The 18075-nt window shown below is 46.9% G+C and overlaps 1 protein-coding gene across 1 annotated transcript in view; it reads right to left on the bottom strand.

Moving 5' to 3' along the window:
- Positions 1 to 18075, bottom strand: part of LOC135227071 (KICSTOR complex protein SZT2-like) — a gene marked incomplete at its 5' end in the record, with an annotated part of 399314 nt that overhangs the window by 214513 nt on the left and 166726 nt on the right. Inside the window, 5 exon segments of the mRNA XM_064266896.1 lie at positions 316 to 571; positions 15073 to 15182; positions 16067 to 16219; positions 16979 to 17630; positions 17851 to 17985. Of these exon segments, the coding sequence (XP_064122966.1) occupies positions 316 to 571; positions 15073 to 15182; positions 16067 to 16219; positions 16979 to 17630; positions 17851 to 17985 (1306 nt within the window).

Here is an 18075-nt window from a genome sequence, read left to right as displayed (position 1 = left end):
GTATTAACAGTTCAGACTTTCTTATTATTAATGGGAATCTATGCAGAAATAATGGGTTTCATTCATACAAATAATATTAACAGTTCACACTTTCTTATTATTAATGGGAATCTATGCAGAAATAATGGGTTTCAATTCATACAAATATGTACAGTAATTGCTATGCTTAACATTAAACGCCTTGTATTGATTATGAAATAAAAACTGACAAAGTGATAGGATTAACTGTAAATTCTGCTGGGAAAAATACTTATAAATATAAAAGAAGCAATAAAATCCTACCATTCACAAGAAATACTGTCCAACAAAGCTTACCGACAATGAAAGAAAGTGTCGACACAGTCACTGGAAACTCTTAAGATTAGCCAAAACTCGGGCAGAAAAGGTCGCACAGCTTCGAAATCTTGGAGCCAGTCACAGCACTCATTATCAGAATCACTAATATCTCCTTCACATCCATCTTCAGTTGTTTGCCCTGACTCTAAAAGGCTGGACACATCTGAATAGAGGCCACCTGGGACTGATCCAGTGCCTGAATTGTGCCGACTTTTAAGCATATCTCCACCTGCACCTTTTGGAAAAGCAATATGAATCGAGATATTATTTTTATGCTATTCTGAAAGTGTAAATATGGAACGTGATGGAAGACTGAAATAGGCAAAGATCCTGACCGAATCTAAAAATGATATTGTTATTGTATAATAAAGTTTCATACATACTTACCTAGCAGATATATACTTAGCTATAGACTCCATCGTCCCCGACAGAAATTCAAATTTCGCGGCACACACTACAGGTAGGTCAGGTGATCTACCCGCCTGCCGCTGGGTGGCAGGAATAGGAACCATTACCATCTTGAGTCAGATTTTCTCTTCCACCTGTCTCCTGAGGGGAGGCTGGGTGGGCCATACAATCGTATATATCTGCCAGGTAAGTATGTATGAAACTTTATTGTACAATAACAATATCATTTTCATACATTCAACTTCCCTGTCAGATATATACTTAGCTGATTGGCACCTTTGGCGGAGGGTAAAAGACAGGTAAACAACATATGTTGTAGGTAATAAAAGTTAATTAACAATACCCTGGTTCCTACCTGTTTAGGCGGAAGATTTCATAGCTTGTGCTTAGAAGTCTGCTTCCCCTCAAAAGCTTCAGCGAGGGTGTGCCCTATGGCTGAGAACTCTTGAAAGGACTGTCAATGGGGTCTTATCCACTTACTCAACAGAACCTGATGGCAATTGTCACTGGGGTCCTATCCACTTACATGACAATATACCTATGCCTATTGGCATACAAAGGAGTACAACACTGATCCCGATCACCCGATCCTAACTGTGGATTAGTATTTATGATTGTAAGGCGTTATCCCCAAACACCTTTCAAACAACCTAAAAACTCAACACCAAATTATTTTAAAATCACACTATATAAAATATAGGACAAAAAACAATTTAAGGATCAGTCTTCTCTCCTTTCCCCAGCACTGTATCCGCTGATACATAAGGTCCCAGAGAGAAGCATTTCTCGTATGCTACCCTCACATCTTTTCAAATACTGTGAGGCAAACACTGAGTTACACCTCCAATACGTGGCTGCTAAGCTGTTCTTCTTCATCGACATGTTCTTGTTGAACGATAACGATGTAGCAACTGACGTACCTCGTGTGCTTTAACCCTTAAATGTCTTATGTGGCCTCACTATCACAACTCATGTGAGCCTCAGTTATAACATTTTTTCTAACAAAAAAAGCTAAACCATTTTTTGACATTGCTCTTCTCGGGTCTTTAACAGCACACCAGAGGCTTTGATTGCAGCCCTGCAACTGCTTCTTCTTCTGCAAGTAAAACTTCAAAGCTCTCACAGGGCATAATGTTCTTTCCATCTCATTTCCCACTAATTGAGAAAGCCCTTTTACTTCGAAAGTCCTAGCCAAGGTCTCGAGGGATTTTCGTTTTTAGCTAAAAACAAAGGCCTCAAAGACAATACAGCCGAATCCCTCTTAAAACCCACTCTCGAGTCTAGAGCTTGCAACTCACTCACTCTTTTCGCAGTAGCGAGAGCTAGTTAGGAAAATACATTTTCTTGTTATGTCTCTGAAAGACGCTTTCTCGGAGGTTCAAATCTCTCTGACATTAGATATCCGAGAACCACATCTAGGTTCCAACTAGGGGTGAGAGAAGTTCCTGATTTTGTCGTCTCAAATGATCTAATTAAGTCATGTAGATCTTTGTCATTCTCTATGTTCAGGCCCCTATTCCTGAACACAGCAGATAACATGCTTTTATAACCTTTAATGGTTGACACTGCTAGCTGAGATTCTTCTCGTAAATACAAAAGAAAATCAGCAATTTCGGTCACAGAGGTATCGGAGGAGGACAGCTTCTTCGCCTTGCACCATCTACGGAAAACTTCCCACTTCGATTGGTATATCCGCATGGTTGAGGACCTTCTTGCTCTAGCAATTGCTTTTGCAGCTTTGCGAGAAAAGCCTCTCGCTCTGACCAGTCTTTCGATAGTCGAAAGGCAGTCAGGGCGAGAGCGTGGATGTTTTTTGTGTACCTCTCGAAGTGGGGTTGTTTGAGCAGATCTGTCCTTTTGGGAAGAGATCTGGGGAAGTCCACTATCCATTTTTTCTGTACCTCTGTGAACCATTCTCTTGCAGGCCAATAAGGAGCGATCAATGTCCTCCTCATTTCTTCCGAGGACACGAACTTTCTCATTACTTCCCCCAGCATCTTGAATGGGGGAAACACATACGCGTCTATGTCCGTCCAGTTCATGAGCATAGCATCTATCGACAGGGCTCTGGGATCGTCCCCCTAAAAAAAAGAAAAACCCAACGAGCAAAAGTTTTCCATCCTTCTGGAGAGGAATGTTGCAAATAGGTCTACTTGAGGCTTCCCCCAAACCATAGTTGCTGGCAGACTTGTGAATGAAGGGTCCTTTCTGTTGGAAGACCTGGTTCTTTCTGCTTAACCTGTCCGCTCTTATGTTTTCTCCCTCCTTGAACGAACCTCGTCAGGAGTCGTATCCCTCTTTCCTCCGTCCAGATCAACAGTATCCCTTGCCACCGTCGTAAAGGGAGAAAGAGTGTGTCCCCCCCTTGTTTTCTGATATATGCCAGAGCCGTGGTGTTGTCAGAGTTGACCTGGACCACCGCGCCTCTGACTTCGTTCTCGAAATGCCCTCACAGTGCCAAGTGTACGGCTATGAGTTCTTTTGCGTTTATGTGCCAGGTCTTCTGTTCTTCCGTCCAGATGCCTGACACCTCCTTCGTCCCTAGTGTTGCTCCCCATCCCGTGTCCGACGCGTTGGAGAACAACACTAGGCGAGGGTTTTGAAGAGACAAGGACACTCCTTCGTTCCTTCTTAGCGGTTCTAACCACCATCGCAAGTGGTGTTTGATGCTCTCCTCTATGGGAAAGGTATCCATAAGATCTCCCTTCTTCCTGTTCCAATTTCTTCTTAAATGGAACTGCAAGGGTCTCATATTCAGTCCTCCCAGAGAAACGAACTGCTCTAGCGACGAAAGGGTGCCCAGAAGACTGAGCCATTCCCTCGCTGAGCTTCGTTCTTTCTCTAGGAAGACCGAGATCTTTTCCATCCCTTTCGTAATCCTTTCTTGGGATGGATATGCTCGAAAACCCCGAGAATCCATCCGAATCCCCAGATAGACGATGGTCTGGCTGGGGATCGTGTGAGATTTCTCGAGGTTCACGAGCAATCCGAGAGATCTGACTAATTGCAGAGTTATCTCCAAGTCCTCCAAACACTGTTGTTTTGACTGTGCTCTTATAAGCCAGTCGTCTAAGTAAAGCGATATCCTCACCCCCTTCAGATGTAGCCATCTTGCTACGTTCCTCATCAACGCCGTATACACCTGAGGAGCTGTCGAGAGGCCGAAGCACAAAGCCCTGAACTGATAAATCCTTCCCTGCACCATGAACCGAAGATATTTCCTCGAAGAATGATGCAGGGGGACGTGAAAGTAAGCATCTTGAAGGTCGAGGGAGACCATCCAATCTCCTGGACGGAGAGCAGAGAGTACCGAATTGGATGTCTCCATGGAGAACTTCGTCTTCTCCACGAAGCGGTTCAATGCACTCACGTCCGGACCCCCGGGCCCCTCCACCCCTCCCGAGGCTTTGGCACCAAAAAGAGGCGATTGTAAAAGCCCCGAGAGTGCGGATCCTGTACTCTCTCGATGGCCTCCTTCTCCAACATCTGCTATACCAACCCGAGAAGGGCATCTCTTTTTACAGGGTCTTTGTATCTCGCTGACAGCTCCCTCGGTGTCGTCGTCAATGGAGGTCTGTTCCTGAAGGGGATGAGGTATCCTTTCTTGAGAACTTGTAGGGACCAAGAATCTGCTTTCCTTGAAGCCCATGCTTCTGAAAATCTCAGAAGCCTGGCCCCTACTGGTGCTTGGAGGACTGGAACCTCATTTAGGATTCTTTCTCGGGACTCTGATAGATCTTCCTCTTTTCTCCCCTCCTCTCTTCCTTCGGGCTCGGCTAGAAGTTCTACCTCGAAAGGGCTGTTGGGCAGGTCTTGGTTCCCTCTTCGCGACAGGAGCAGCTGGTCTAGGCTTCTTAGCAGATTGTACCAGCAAATCTTGTGTTGCCTTCTCAGTAAGCGTGTGGGAAATATCCCTCACTAACTGAGAAGGAAACAATTGTTTAGACAGAGGGGTGTATAAAAGAGAAGCCCTCTGTACTGGAGAGACTGCCTTGGTCAGAAAAGAACCATAGACAGACCTCTTCTTCAATACTCCTGCCCCAAAAAGGGATGCCACTTCAGCCGATCCATCTTGCACCGCCTTATCCATACAGGCCAGAACGCTATGCAAGACTTCTGGCTCTTAAAAACTGAGGGTCTTGCATCTTCTTGGCCAAAGCCCCAAGGGACCAGTCTAGGAAGTTAAAAACTTCCAAGACATAGAATATTCCCTTGAGGAGATGGTCCATTTCGGACATTGTCCAGCTTGTTTTGGCCGATGGAAGTGCGTGTCTCCTCGCCGAATCCACCAAGGTCGAGAAGTCCGCTTCAGCAGATGAGGGAAGAGCAAGTCCCGTAGATTCTCCTGTGCTGTACCAAATCCCTCTCCTTCCCGATAACCTGGAAGGGGGACAGGTAAACACAGTCTTTCCCGCCTCCTCCTTGGTTTTAAGCCAATTTCCAAAAGACTGCAAAGCCCTCTTCATTGAGATGGTTTGGTTGCATCTTCAAAAAGGAGGAAGACTTCTCAGTCTTCGTACTTGAAAATAAAGACCGAGGAGAAGGAGGGGCAGCAGGACTCAGGGACTCTCCAAATTCTTTTAATAAGAGGGCTGTCAATGTCTTATAGTCTGTAAGACCTGCCCCCTTATTTTCTTCAGAGTCCGAGACATCTTCTAATTCTTGCTGAGTTTTATTCGGAGATGAGTGCGCAACTGGAGGAGGAGGACTCCTCTCTCGGGAAGGTGAAGGGCTCGTAGCAACACCGACTGCAACCTGACAAGGGCTACGGCTGCCTGTGCGACGTCTTGAGTCCCTGCCAGGCGAAGGCCGATGTTGTCTTTTTACACTAAGGCCCTCCTGACAAGGACGATGGCCGCCTGTGCGACAACTCTCGTCCTATCAGAGGAAGTCCTTAAATGTCTCTCGCTTCTCTCAGAATCAAGCCCTTCCTGACAGGGGCTACGGCCGCCTGTGCGACGTCTAGAGACCCTGTCAGGAGAAAACTGATCCTAAGAAAAATCCCAAAGAGGAGCCTCCAAGTCCGCTTCAAACTCCGATAATGTTTCAGAATCATAGCGCCTGAAGCTTGGTCCTTCTAGTTCGTATAAGTCTTTGCGCCTGCTTGTCATATGATGGATGTCAGGCGCTCGACGCTTCTAGTAGGTTTAGGCTCTTTACGCCTAAGATCAGGCTCTTCAGGCGCTTTACGCCTGGCTTCAGGCACTTCAGGCACTTCAGGCGCTCCAGGCGCTTTGCGCCTCATTTCAGGCGCTTCAGACTCTTTGCGCCTCACTTCAGGCGCTTCAGACGCTTCGCGCCTCATTTCAGGAGCCTTGAGTTTTGATTCAGGCGCCCCAGACACTTTGCGTCTCATTTCAGGAGTTTCCCACGCTTTGCGTCTGATTTCAGGAGTTTCAGGCGCCTTACGTCTGACTTCCAAAGTTTCAGACGGTTTACGCCTCGATCCAGACGCCTCAGGCGCTTTCCTTCTAGTAGGAGATTCAGGCTCTTCTCGATATTTTTATAAATCCTCTCGCCTTGACGGCGTTTTGCGCCTGACAGGAGCCTGACGTCTGGCTGGCGCCAGGCTCCTGGCAGGAGCCTCGTCCAAGCTCTCAGAGTTCCATAGGACGGGATGTTTTAATTGGAAGGAATTTATCCTTCCTTCTAGGAGGATCCTTCTTAAGCACTCCTACTAATGAAGAAATTTGCTTTTGCATATTCTCCAAAATCTTCGTAGCTACGTCCTCTTTATCAATCTCCGATGAAGGAGAAGGAGCTTCCGAATAAACCTCCTTCCTCCTCTTTTCCGGAGGATATTCTTCCGGAAATTCTTCAGGGCTAGAATAAAATGCTGGAGACTTCCACGATCTCTTCGACGGTCTCGATAATCTATCTGAACTCCATCCTTTCTTCGACGACAAATCAGATGAAGAAAAACACTGTTTCAGGACGTCTTTCCAACGACTGTCCTTGGCAGTCTGGGACGCAACTACAGAATCTGCCGAGGGGACGCCTGACCGGTGGGGATTCTCTGAAACCTCCCTGCAGCTTTCAACATTTCTTCTCCTCTGGGCTTGGGAGCTTGAAAGAGGTCTAGGCCTGGGAGCGAGACAGAGCCGATCAGACGCACCCTCCACTTCACGGGAACACTTTCACTGCACTTACCTTCTAGTTCCTTTAGTTTACGCTCCATTTCCAGAAGCGAAGCTTTCAGACTCGCAATTTCCGATGCTGAACTTGCCGAATCAGATAATTGTGAAGGTAAAGCTGTATGGGAGGAAACAATTGGGTTAGAGATAGGCAATGGTCCGCTAACTGGCTCGTTAGAGACCGACCTACTCACACTTTTGGAAGAGGCTTTTCTAGCCCTATCCCTTTCCAACTTTCTCAAGTAGGAATCAAGAATCTTCCATTCCTCCTCATTCAAATCCTTGCATTCATCACATGTATTCAATTGTGAGCATACATTCCCTCTACAATTTTTACAAGTGGTGTTAGGATCTACCGAAAGCAGCCTCACATAACAACTCTCATTCACACACACTCTGAACGAAATCGAAACTTCAGACATTATGAGAAAAATGACAATTTGTCGAAAATTGCATTTTTCCTAACTATACAAACCTGAGGTCCTTTAACAATAGGAAGTAGCTAGCGGCAGCTGGAACGGTCGTAAGCTTCGAACAAGGGGAGAACGGTAGTTAACTGCTTGTCCGACAGTCGCGCGCCGCGCGACTGGGAGGTAAACAAATCACTTTTGCTTTTGGCCCATGCAAAATACGCAGAGTGAGGGTGGCATGAGGACCGGACTATATGTAAAGGACCTCAGGTTTGTATAGTTAGGAAAAATGCAATTTCGACAAATTGTCATTTGTTCCGATACGTAATACAAACCATCGGTCCTTTAACATAGGAAGACACTTCTTGGTGGGAGGAATCTGAGTCTTTTGATGAACAGACTGGTGTTCATCCATCCCTGGAATGTCTCCCTGGTCATAAGAGCGAGGGAGAGATCCAAGCCTCTGTCCGATTGATCGGGGTGTGCACCGCAGGATCAATGGTCAGACCTCTGCCGAGTACTAAGAGAGAGCAAGCGTATCTCTTCGTACCAGCAAGCAAGAACTTGTTCCTGTTTGCAAGAGGCAACATAAAGTATGGGTTGTCTCAAGTTGGCATCCACTTCCTCCCCCTTGTTGGAGGAAGTGGTGGATATACGCTCCTATCCCTAGTGAAAGAGGGTAGGATGGGGCTCTGTTGAGTAGCTCACCTGCATCTTGTCCTTATCCAGCAGGGTGACGACCGTGTCCCCTCTAACCACAGGTAGAGGGGTAGAAGAAAAAAGATGGGGAAGAGGAGCCAGTCACACTCTCATTCACTCATCCATTCTTACGGTCACACCAGGACTCGATGCTGTTCAGCCTGCGAGGGTCTGGTTCGCTACACAACGTGTTGAGCAGCCACCACGGTCCCAAGGAAAAAGAATCCAAGGACCTGTGGGCAATATCCCGAAGGTAGAAGGAAGGGCATGTGGTCTGGTTGGACCAGACCCTGCCAGTAACCTGCGCCACGGAGAAGTTCTTGCGGACAAGGCAGCATCTCCTTCGCATCGAAGGCGGTGAAGTCCATTAGGGAGGTGGGGATTGTGAAACGACTCGAACCAATCGTCAGGGAGACCCCGAAGGGTTCTGAGTCTTCGCTACGAAGTTCGGTACGAAATCGAACGTCAGGATCCCCATCCCCTGGATGCTTGACTTCGCAGGAGAAGTCATGCAGTTCCTCAGAGGAAAAGAAGGGAATAGTCGCATGACCTATCCCTCTTCTCTACTTCGGTGATGTCCAGTACCCATACTGGTCTGTCCATTTGCCACGAAGTCTCTCAACATCCTCCTATCCCCATGCAGCGAAGTTCTCGGTAGTGGATAGGACACCGACACTCCATGGTGGTGTCGATGGTATGGGTACTGTGACAAGCTATTAAAACGAAGTAATGATTGCTCTGTAACAAACCGAACTAAGTCAACAGCGTAGTTTGTAACTGACTCGGGGGCGCTCTGACAGCTGCCGACTGACTGCGTTCGGTAGGAGGCAAGTTGTCCAAGCATCCGAGTAAGTCACGTGACCTTCGCCTTTAAAGGGTTATGCCGAGAGACCAAACAAATAATGTATTTGTTTGTCACCAATGCGGACAGCGAGGTGATGAGTTCTCTTAAGGCATGTGCCCAACAGGCGAAAGTCAATTGCCTTCTAGAGACCAGAGGTCCCTGAAGGCAAAACATCTCATAGTTGTTGAATCTCAGCTAAGGAGAAACAAACACTATGTACCGTTGAAGACGAAGGTAGATATTGAATGCAACCTACGTCTTCACAGACGAATCGAGAGAAGGATTCTCAAGATTCATAACCTGTGCTTACAAATGACTGAAAAAACGCTAACCGCTTATTTCATTGCTGTCCGGTGAGAAGTCGTAGTTGCAATGAAAGCGGGGCGTTCTTCAGTAATGAAAACACAGGGGAAAGCCGCCTGAAGAACTGCTTCTCATGGGCTGAACATTTGGAAGTAGAGCTGTCAGGTCGGAGAGTAGGCGATGTCTTCTGACACATCTTGTAATTCGGGTTGAACAATGAACAATTGTACACCTACGAATACGAGATATTTTGAAGACAAACTCAGATGTCTGCAAAATCATTCGCATTATCGCAGTGGCGATGCATCGGGAGACTTGTACAAGCTTCTGTTACCGTGCGGTAAACAGAAAGATGAAAGAGTCCAAGAGATATCTCTGTTGAAAATTCTCGCAATGTCGAAGGCGATGGAATCTAGCGTCACAGCAGTAGATGGTCCTTCATTATTGCGAGAATCCCCGTTAATCAGAGACCTAAGTCCATGATTGTTGTTGGGCAGAGATACGGTTCGGTAGTCAATCAAAGCAGGGCAGAGAGAGACATAACTGACCGTGCATCTCCGAGGCCCAGACTGATACTGAGCTGCTATCAGGTTCAGTTCAATACGCAGTAGTTGAGCCTGAGCTCTCGCTGACTCGTCATCCTGAGTTGCCAGGTAATCCATTATTCCACGAAGGAATGCGTTCGGCTAGAACTACCGAGCATAAAAGATATGCTCGAGCAATTATATTTAGGCGAAACGAATTTCGGTAATATAAAAGTTGAAATGGTGTTGTCGTGACAAACCATAAGTATATAAAATTGAAACTGAAAACTCCTGGGAGGTTGCAGGCAACCCCGAGTTGCAGTTCAATTAGAATACTTCTCTTCTAAGTCGCAATCCGTAGATAAACTAGGATATGCGCCTACCCCTCGGACAATTCAACTGCTTAGTAGAATCATGTCGCGAGGTTAATATACGTAGTATATTTGTAGGATTCTGAACAACGATCTCCATCCTAAATTCTTTCCTTCAAGAAAACAAAAATAAGGATTGGAGATCGACCACCTTCGATCTCTATCAAAAGAGAGAGAGTGAAGGAGAAGTCTTCCTCGAAGGAAAGCTTCAATGGTGAACAGAATACTAAGACGATAGTTCAAGCCAAACTGGATATTCCCGTCCGATCTTCTCTATTCCAGGTTGGTCGCCTATTGTGAGATAGTTTCTTTCAGCAGCAGTCTTCTTCCCAATGCTAGAAATTCCAGGAATTTGAGCATAGGCGAGGTTCCCGATTATCGTGTAACATATCGGGGATTCTCGTCTCGCTCACTTTGGACCGTGGTCTCGCCTAAGTGTTTGGAGATCGTAAAAAACTCGAACACTCTGAATGCGCTAGAAATTCCGTAGAATTCTAAGCAGTCTGCGAAACCCCCACCGAATTCGTCAAACGATATCGGCTGGTGGCCCTCTCGATTCCCGCAGAAATCGAGAATGGGGCAGGATCCCTCCTCAACGACCGGGGCTTACGTCAGGTAGGACCCGAAGGTCCCCCCGGTAGCGCAGTCCCGAACGTGGGATCCTACAGAGAAATCTCTGTAGGATCCCCCCCCTTTCCCCCTTTCCCTCGTAGCCGTAAGGAGAGAGGGAATGGAAGAGGAATTGGATACTCGCTCGCCTTCCCAGTGGAACTAGCAGTTGGAGAAGAGTAGGAGCAGCCATCGCCTTGCGGCGATGGCCTCTCAGAGTCTGGGAAAACGTATCGTCAGGAGAAAACGTTTTCCCGCGGAGGGTTACGAACTCTCACTGTAGGTAAGGGTCTGCCGCCACTGTGAACGTCGTCTGGGTGGGGCTGATCGACACCTGACGGCAGGAGAGACCGATACCGTCCTCCGACTCATTCCAGTCCTCGTCGAGGTTGAAACCTCTCAGGAGGACCGAAGGAGTATTTAAATACGGTGTCCGAAGACACGTAGAAACGCCGCTGTCGCAGTAGAGGAGGTGGAAGTAGCTTGATCGACCGGCCAGAACTGAGAGCTTCTTGTCCGGAGACGAGAGACTCTGGTTGCGAGACAGAATCGGCAACGCTCCGATCGCGGCAGACCACCGTCGGTTTGGGTTCCCTCTCGGGAGGCCCCAAAACGACTCGAGCAGAGACGTAGCTCTGCTGGTGGGAGCGGCAATCCTTCCGCAAGGTCATTATGCTGACGAATCAGCTTAATGATTTCTGCAAATTCCTCTGTATCTCGGGAGTAACCGCGTCTTGCGGAGTAGGACCGTCCAGTCCCTCCAGCAAGAACAGATCCCGAGATACTCCTCCTTCAGAAGGAGAACTGTGGCAGACCCCTGAAGGTCGCCTCCAGCTACTTGCTCGTATGTCCTGGTCGGTCCTAGAACCGTGCCTGGTCCATACGACGTCATAGCGGGATCGCGAGCGGCGCACCTCTCGCGATCACTCATAGGTACCTCGCTCCTCCCCGGTGTAGCCCGAGGAGGTTGAAGGTACAGGAGAGGCAGACCCTGACGACTCCCCCCTAGCTCGCTGGCAGGACCAGCGTGCTTGGAGGGCTGCTGCTGATCGTCAACCCGCGGTGGCGATCGAGCAGCAGGCCTAGCCTTGCCGTTCGCCTGGGGCGAGAGGCTCGGCTGAGAACGTCGACGCTGATCTCTAGCGTCAGGCGAGCTGTTGCTGGTTACCGTCTCCGCCCGGTCCGATGGGAGCGGCGTCAGGTTACCTGCTAGGCTCGCTGTCGCGGTGAGACCAAGGCGAGCGTCCTCTCTGCGCGTCGAGCCGCTGGTACCAGCCGTGGCTGGTACCAGACGGCCGCGGGGACCCCTTCCTCTCCGCCTCAACCCGTGGCTCGTCAGCGACCGTCACGTCAACCCAGAGCAGCCAGCTGGTCGCTGCGAGAGCGTCCACTGGCCTGGCGAGAGCGTCTGCCCGACTCTCTCCAGTCTTCTGCTCCGCGCTTCGGTCTTGACGGCGAGCGAGCTCGGTGTCAAGACTTTGGCTGGACGTCTCCCCCCGCGGGAGACCGTCCACTCGGTACTTCTCGCTAACGAGAAGCCGAGGCGGATCCTGGTTTAGCGGCAGAACCGCTAGAACCAGGCGAGGAAGTGCCAGCCGAAGCTGGTACTCCTCTGGTCCCCGTCTTCTTCTCCTTGGTAGAAGTAGACGGGCCCTGTTCCCCCCCGAGGGAGCAGGAGGACCAGCAGAAGAGCTCCCCGAATCGCCGGAGCGAGACGGGCCCTTAGAAGGTCCCGAAGGAGCCTTCTTAGGGGGGAAACCCCGGGTTACCAGCTGGTCGCTGCAAGAGCGGCCCGCTGCCTGGCGAGAGTCACCTGAGCGGCTCTCACCAGCCTCTGCTCCGTGCCGCGTCTTGGCGCCGAGCGAACTCTGGCGCCGAAACTTGGCTGCACGGTCTCCCGAGGGAGAGAACGTACACTCGGGATCTCTCGCGAACGAGAGGCCGAGCCGGAACCTGGCGTAGCGGCATCGCCGCTAGCGCAAGGCGAGGAAGTACCAGAGCTAAGGCCGATACTCCTCTGGTCCCCGTCTACCTCTTCCTTACGGAAGGGGTGGAGACGGGCCCCGCTCCCGAAGGAGCAGGAGGACCAGCAGAAGGACCCCCCGTCCCACCGGGGTGGGACGGGCCCCTTAGAAGTTCCCGAAGGAGACTTCTTAGGGGGGAAGGCAGCCGTTTCTTCTTCTTCGGCTTATGGTCCTTAGAAGTCGAAGGGGAAGAGGCAGCAGCAGACGATAAGACGAAGATGACAGCTTCCTCTCTTCCTCTTCCTCGTCAGCTCACGCAGGACAGTCGTCAGGTGGTCCATTCAGGCCGGAGCCGGGGCTATATTGCCGAAGCAACACGGCCCAACTGTACCTGTCCGGAAGGACCTGGGACTGGGGAAGACACACCGTGGGCAGGACCAGCATGGACAGGTTCAGGAACCAGGAGCGACAGGAACAGCAACCAGCTCAGGAGCGGCAGGAACAGCAGCAGCGGTAGACCCAGAAGGGACAGCCAAGCCAACAGCGGGAATCACATCAGCGGAGGTACAGCAGGCAGCGATCGCCTCGTAGAATCATCGGCAGCCAGCGGAACCTGGGTACTGGCGGCCGGTCCAGGGCGAGCTGCTGGAACAGCGGAAGTCTGGGGCAGGCAACACGAAGAAAACAGGCGGCGGCGGCCAGCCCCCCTCGGTACGGCGCGGCCCTAGTAGCGGCAGACGGCGTCCACCGACACAGCATGGGGATGAGTGTAGACCAGTGAGGGGGGGGAGCAGCATAAGCGGCCGTGGTAGTAGTGGAGACCGCCCCAGACCTCGCTAGACGCTGCAGCAGCCCGTGGATGCTAGGCACGCCCTGCCGCCGCGGTGGTCCATACCTGTCCAAGGTCGTCTCCCACGGATGTAGCACCTGCGGTAGCATAGATAGATTAGTAAGAGGGGTTCCCTCGCGCACGGGGGGAAGACATGTCCCACCCCGAACGCAAGGAAGACCCCAAATACAAAATACAAAAAAACGAAGAAGCTGAGCGGGGGGTCAGGAAGGAAGACGAAGAATCGGATACCAAGGGAGTCGCGGGAGAGCTTTCCGACGACTTCCTGGCAGACCTTCGCTTCCCCTCACCCCCGCACAGCAGTGAAAAGTAATATGAAAATGAAAACAGAATACTGCCCTTGCGATTCACTTCATAGAACTTAAAGGGAAAAAGATCAATTCCCGGGTAAGAACGGAAACTGATCCAAATAATATGATGCTATCATAAAATATATATGAAAATGAAACGAATACTGCACTTGCATTTCACTTTCACAGAAAATAATCGTAAGGGATCAATTCCCGGTAAGAGCGAAAATTGATCCAAATTAAATTATGCAAATAAATAATGAAAATGAAAAGAATACTGTATTGCGAATCCACTTTCATTGCATTTATCATACAAAATAAAAGGCTCGTGCCGAGCGCAATCACGCTCTCGGTAACGAACGCACAGGGCAAAAATATAATGAAAAAAGTACTTACATTTTTCAATTACACACTTTCGCCCAAAATACATGACTCGGCGCGAGCGCGCCCGCCTTCGGCACCGAGACATAATTCAAGGGTTCAATTTATGAAAAGAGAGGAAATCGCCGCATCTACGGCGATAGCTCCATGTTGGTTCATAATTAAGTAATGAAAATGAAAACAGTGTACTTACAGTTCATTTTCAAGTCAAACAAACCATTAGTAGAAAACACAATATAAACAAAGCATACGACGATGAAGCGGGCAGAGAGCGATGACGAACACGTCCTTCACACCCGCGGCCGAAGCAAAAGTGATTTGTTTACCTCCCAGTCGCGGCGGCGCGCGATTGTCGGACAAGCCGTTTAACCACTACCGTTCTCCCCTTGTTCCCCTTGTTTCATAAGCTTACGACCGTTTCCAGCTGCCGCTAGCTACTTCCTATTGTTAAAGGACCGATGGTTTGTATTACGTATCGGAACAATTCCAAATCCAAAATTCAAAAAACAGTCCACAATAGCGTATGCCAAACCAAAGATCCAATACGTCAACCAAATAGCAGTCCAAAAGATCAACGGCGTAATGAAATTCGAAAATCAATGTCAGGAGGAACTAGCAAACGATGTTACCAGTACCGGCGACAGAGAAAATCTGGCTCAAGATGGTAATGGTTCCTATTCCTGCCACCCAGCGGCAGGCGGGTAGAAAATTTGAATTTCTGTCGGGGACGACGGAGTCTATAGCTAAGTATATATCTGACAGGGAAGTTGAATGTATGAAAATAAATATCTTTGCAAATCATAAACACTTTAAAACAATATGAATCTAAGATAAAATGGTAATTTGCTGCCATCCAAAAAGTTTAAATGGAACGAGTCTTAAAGGCCACTGAGTTGCTAATGACATGATGAAGTACATTAACGTTGTAAACCATTCCTTTTCAACGCACCTGAATTATGTCGACTTTTTAGTATATCAGCGCTGGCACCGGAATTATGACGACTCTTAAGTTCTGATGAATTTTGACGATTCTTGATCAGTTCTGCCCATAATCCAGAACTGTAAAACACACATCATTTAAGGACAAAAACAATATAAAAACATTCACCTTTTCTTAACATAAAACTAGTCAGCTCTAAACATAAGTTTAATAGACTGCAGTTGTGAAAAATAAACCACTCACTACAAAAATGGGAAAAACAATTTTCAATACTGAAAACATGTCATTTTAAATATAAAAGCTACCAGATACTCATTAAACTACCTGCTCTTTTCTGCAAATGAAATGTGCCACCTAGCAACTCTTGGACATTATCTCAACAGAGATGTGAGACACTCAGAGGTAAAAATTGAGCCATTTCAAAACATATAATTTGCCTCTTTAAAAACATGTAGACTTTTTGAAACACAAAAGGAAAAGATCACTGTATAAAACATTGCAAACACAAAAGGAAAAAAAATCACTTCTGTATAAAACATTAAAAAAAAAGAGAAAAACACGTTAAAAAAAGAGAAAACACGGTTAAATTAAAAAAAAAGACGAAAACAAAGTTATTAAAGATTGGTAACTTAAGGATTCATAACTTCCTAAAAGAGTGCCACATAAAAGAAAACAAAAAGTGGTAAGAAAGATAATCCACATAGTTCTAAGGTCTGTGTTATTTAACATAAGATAAGTCAAACAGAAGCACTTTTTAAAAGTGAGTACACAACTTAGCACTGAAGGAATACTGAACTGGCAGATAACACAAACGATAATTTTTGGGTCATGACTAGAAACAAATGAAGGAAATAAAGGAAGACAACAATAGAACTCTTAGCACAGCACACAGAACATGCCTCAATTGTTAGCACATAAGCAATACAACGAAGGAACTCTTAAAGCTACCTTTTAGCTTATATGGTCTGTTAAAAAAGGTTCAACAGAAGACCTCAATTAGCACTCACCCCACATCACAGTCATTATGCTGCTTGGATTACTACGAAACTGATCCATCGCAGCTTCTGTCACAGAAGGAACAAAATTATCTGTACTGGCAGATTTCCTTATGACTTCTGTTGACAACTGTGTTCGTGGGAGGCTTTCAGATCCACATCTAAAGAAGATAAAAACAACACGTTGCCTTTTATATTCCTTAACAACCATTACCACAACCAATCTGAGACTCAAATCCATATTGTTGGCTTACTAAGAATGAGAGAAAATATCAACGGGGTAACATATAATCACACTCCTAGTAAAAAAATCGTGTGTTTCTTTCATAATTTCGAGAAACGATGCAAAACTTGGTACATATTCCTTACTTTAAATCCTAAAAACTTTTCATTTTTATGATCCAGATCATACTTACTCTTTACCCAAACCTCTACAGCTTAAATTTGTATTGATGATTTCTCAGTCAAACAATGAACACTGAGTTTTGGTAATGTCTCACCTGTATATGCACTTAAGAATTTCAACTGTTTACTTTTTAAGTTTTATAGCTCTCCCAACAACAGATGGAAATCAGCTCCTTTACTTCCCTCTTACAACTATACTCAGAATCTTTGGCACTAACTACCCAACATCCATTTTCTATGAAAAGTGTTGATGCAAAAGGACTCAAAACCAAGCAGATCACAATAAAAGGAACAAAAACGAGACACCTATAAACCATGTAACAATTTCTGCTTCATAAAAATTCTCTGTTATCTAAACTGATTTCTCGATCTAAGATTTCCTGTAAGTTGAATAGAATAAAACACTAAAATATTGTTAAAAATACAATTATTGCTTGCTAAAATTATTTTTGTTCTACAAGTGTTCATTTTGAAAACAAACATGCGGTGCATTTGCATTCTGTAAGTAAACCCACCTGATAAGCTCATTTAAAGGTAATGACAACCTGTGGGCTGCTTCCTTGGCAGACTTTGCAGGCTCAATGGCTGCAGTCTCTGGGGCAACCCTTGAGGAAATATTGGCAGAACCTTCAACACTTACAGGTGTATCTTCACCAACATTTTCATCTATGGCTGCAGTTGAATGATCTATTTTCCCTGAGCCTTTTGTCTCGCCATTCTTTTCTTCTCTGTCTTCAGGAACGTCTTGATCAACGCTGGCTTTGCTCTCTGTGCTTGTGTTCGCACTTTCACCCGATGTTTTGTTTGACAGAGTTGCTCTCTCTTCAGTCTTTTTACTCTCATCGTGCCCTGTCTTAGTGTTCTGATCTAGCTGCTCAAGACCTTCTATGATAGGGTCTGCTTCCTTACTCAGATTCAGGGGATACTCATTATCACACAACGAAGGGGTAAGACAGGGGCCACTTCTTACCAAGCGTGGATGCCTCTTAACCTCTTTCGCCTCACTCCCATTAGCTGACTCTTCCCCTTCTCTCTTATCCTGTGACTTCCTGGATGATGTTCCCAAGACATCTGAATTCTTTTTGGGAGACTCCGAAAACCTTGTCCTCCCATCATGTGATTGGTAGGATGAATCTCGAGAAAATGACGGACGACCCTGTTCAATTTCTTGTAAAAACATAAAGGACAATTAATTACACATTCAAAACAGTGACAAGTTTGGAAAGCAAAGTTTTTCATATATGTACAAATTACTATGGTATTTAAACAAATAACTAGTCATGTAGTACCTCCTAAAAGCAGGCTATGTGAGCTTTAGCATATATGTATATAATATATATATATCAATCTTTAGCACTATAATACTGAAAAATCCTCACACTCCTACCGGAATCTGAGTCAGTTGAATTAATAGAGCCTCGTCTTTCAGAATCTCTCCTTTCCTTCCTCTCTCGTCTTCTCATCCACTTCTCGCCACGCTGACCAAGGTTCTCCCCATCACCTAAGTTCTCTAGTGTACGCCCTGAAATAGTCAAATCATTAGGCATTTGTAACCAGTTTCCTTATGAGAAAACAAATTCTTGAAATGGTGGATAGGAAACAACTGCACACA

Source organism: Macrobrachium nipponense, chromosome 15 (assembly GCF_015104395.2).
Source record: "Macrobrachium nipponense isolate FS-2020 chromosome 15, ASM1510439v2, whole genome shotgun sequence".
Taxonomy (NCBI): Eukaryota; Metazoa; Arthropoda; class Malacostraca; order Decapoda; family Palaemonidae; genus Macrobrachium; species Macrobrachium nipponense.
The sequence above is the reverse complement of the archived record's forward strand: the minus strand, read 5'-3'. Positions and strand labels throughout refer to the sequence as shown.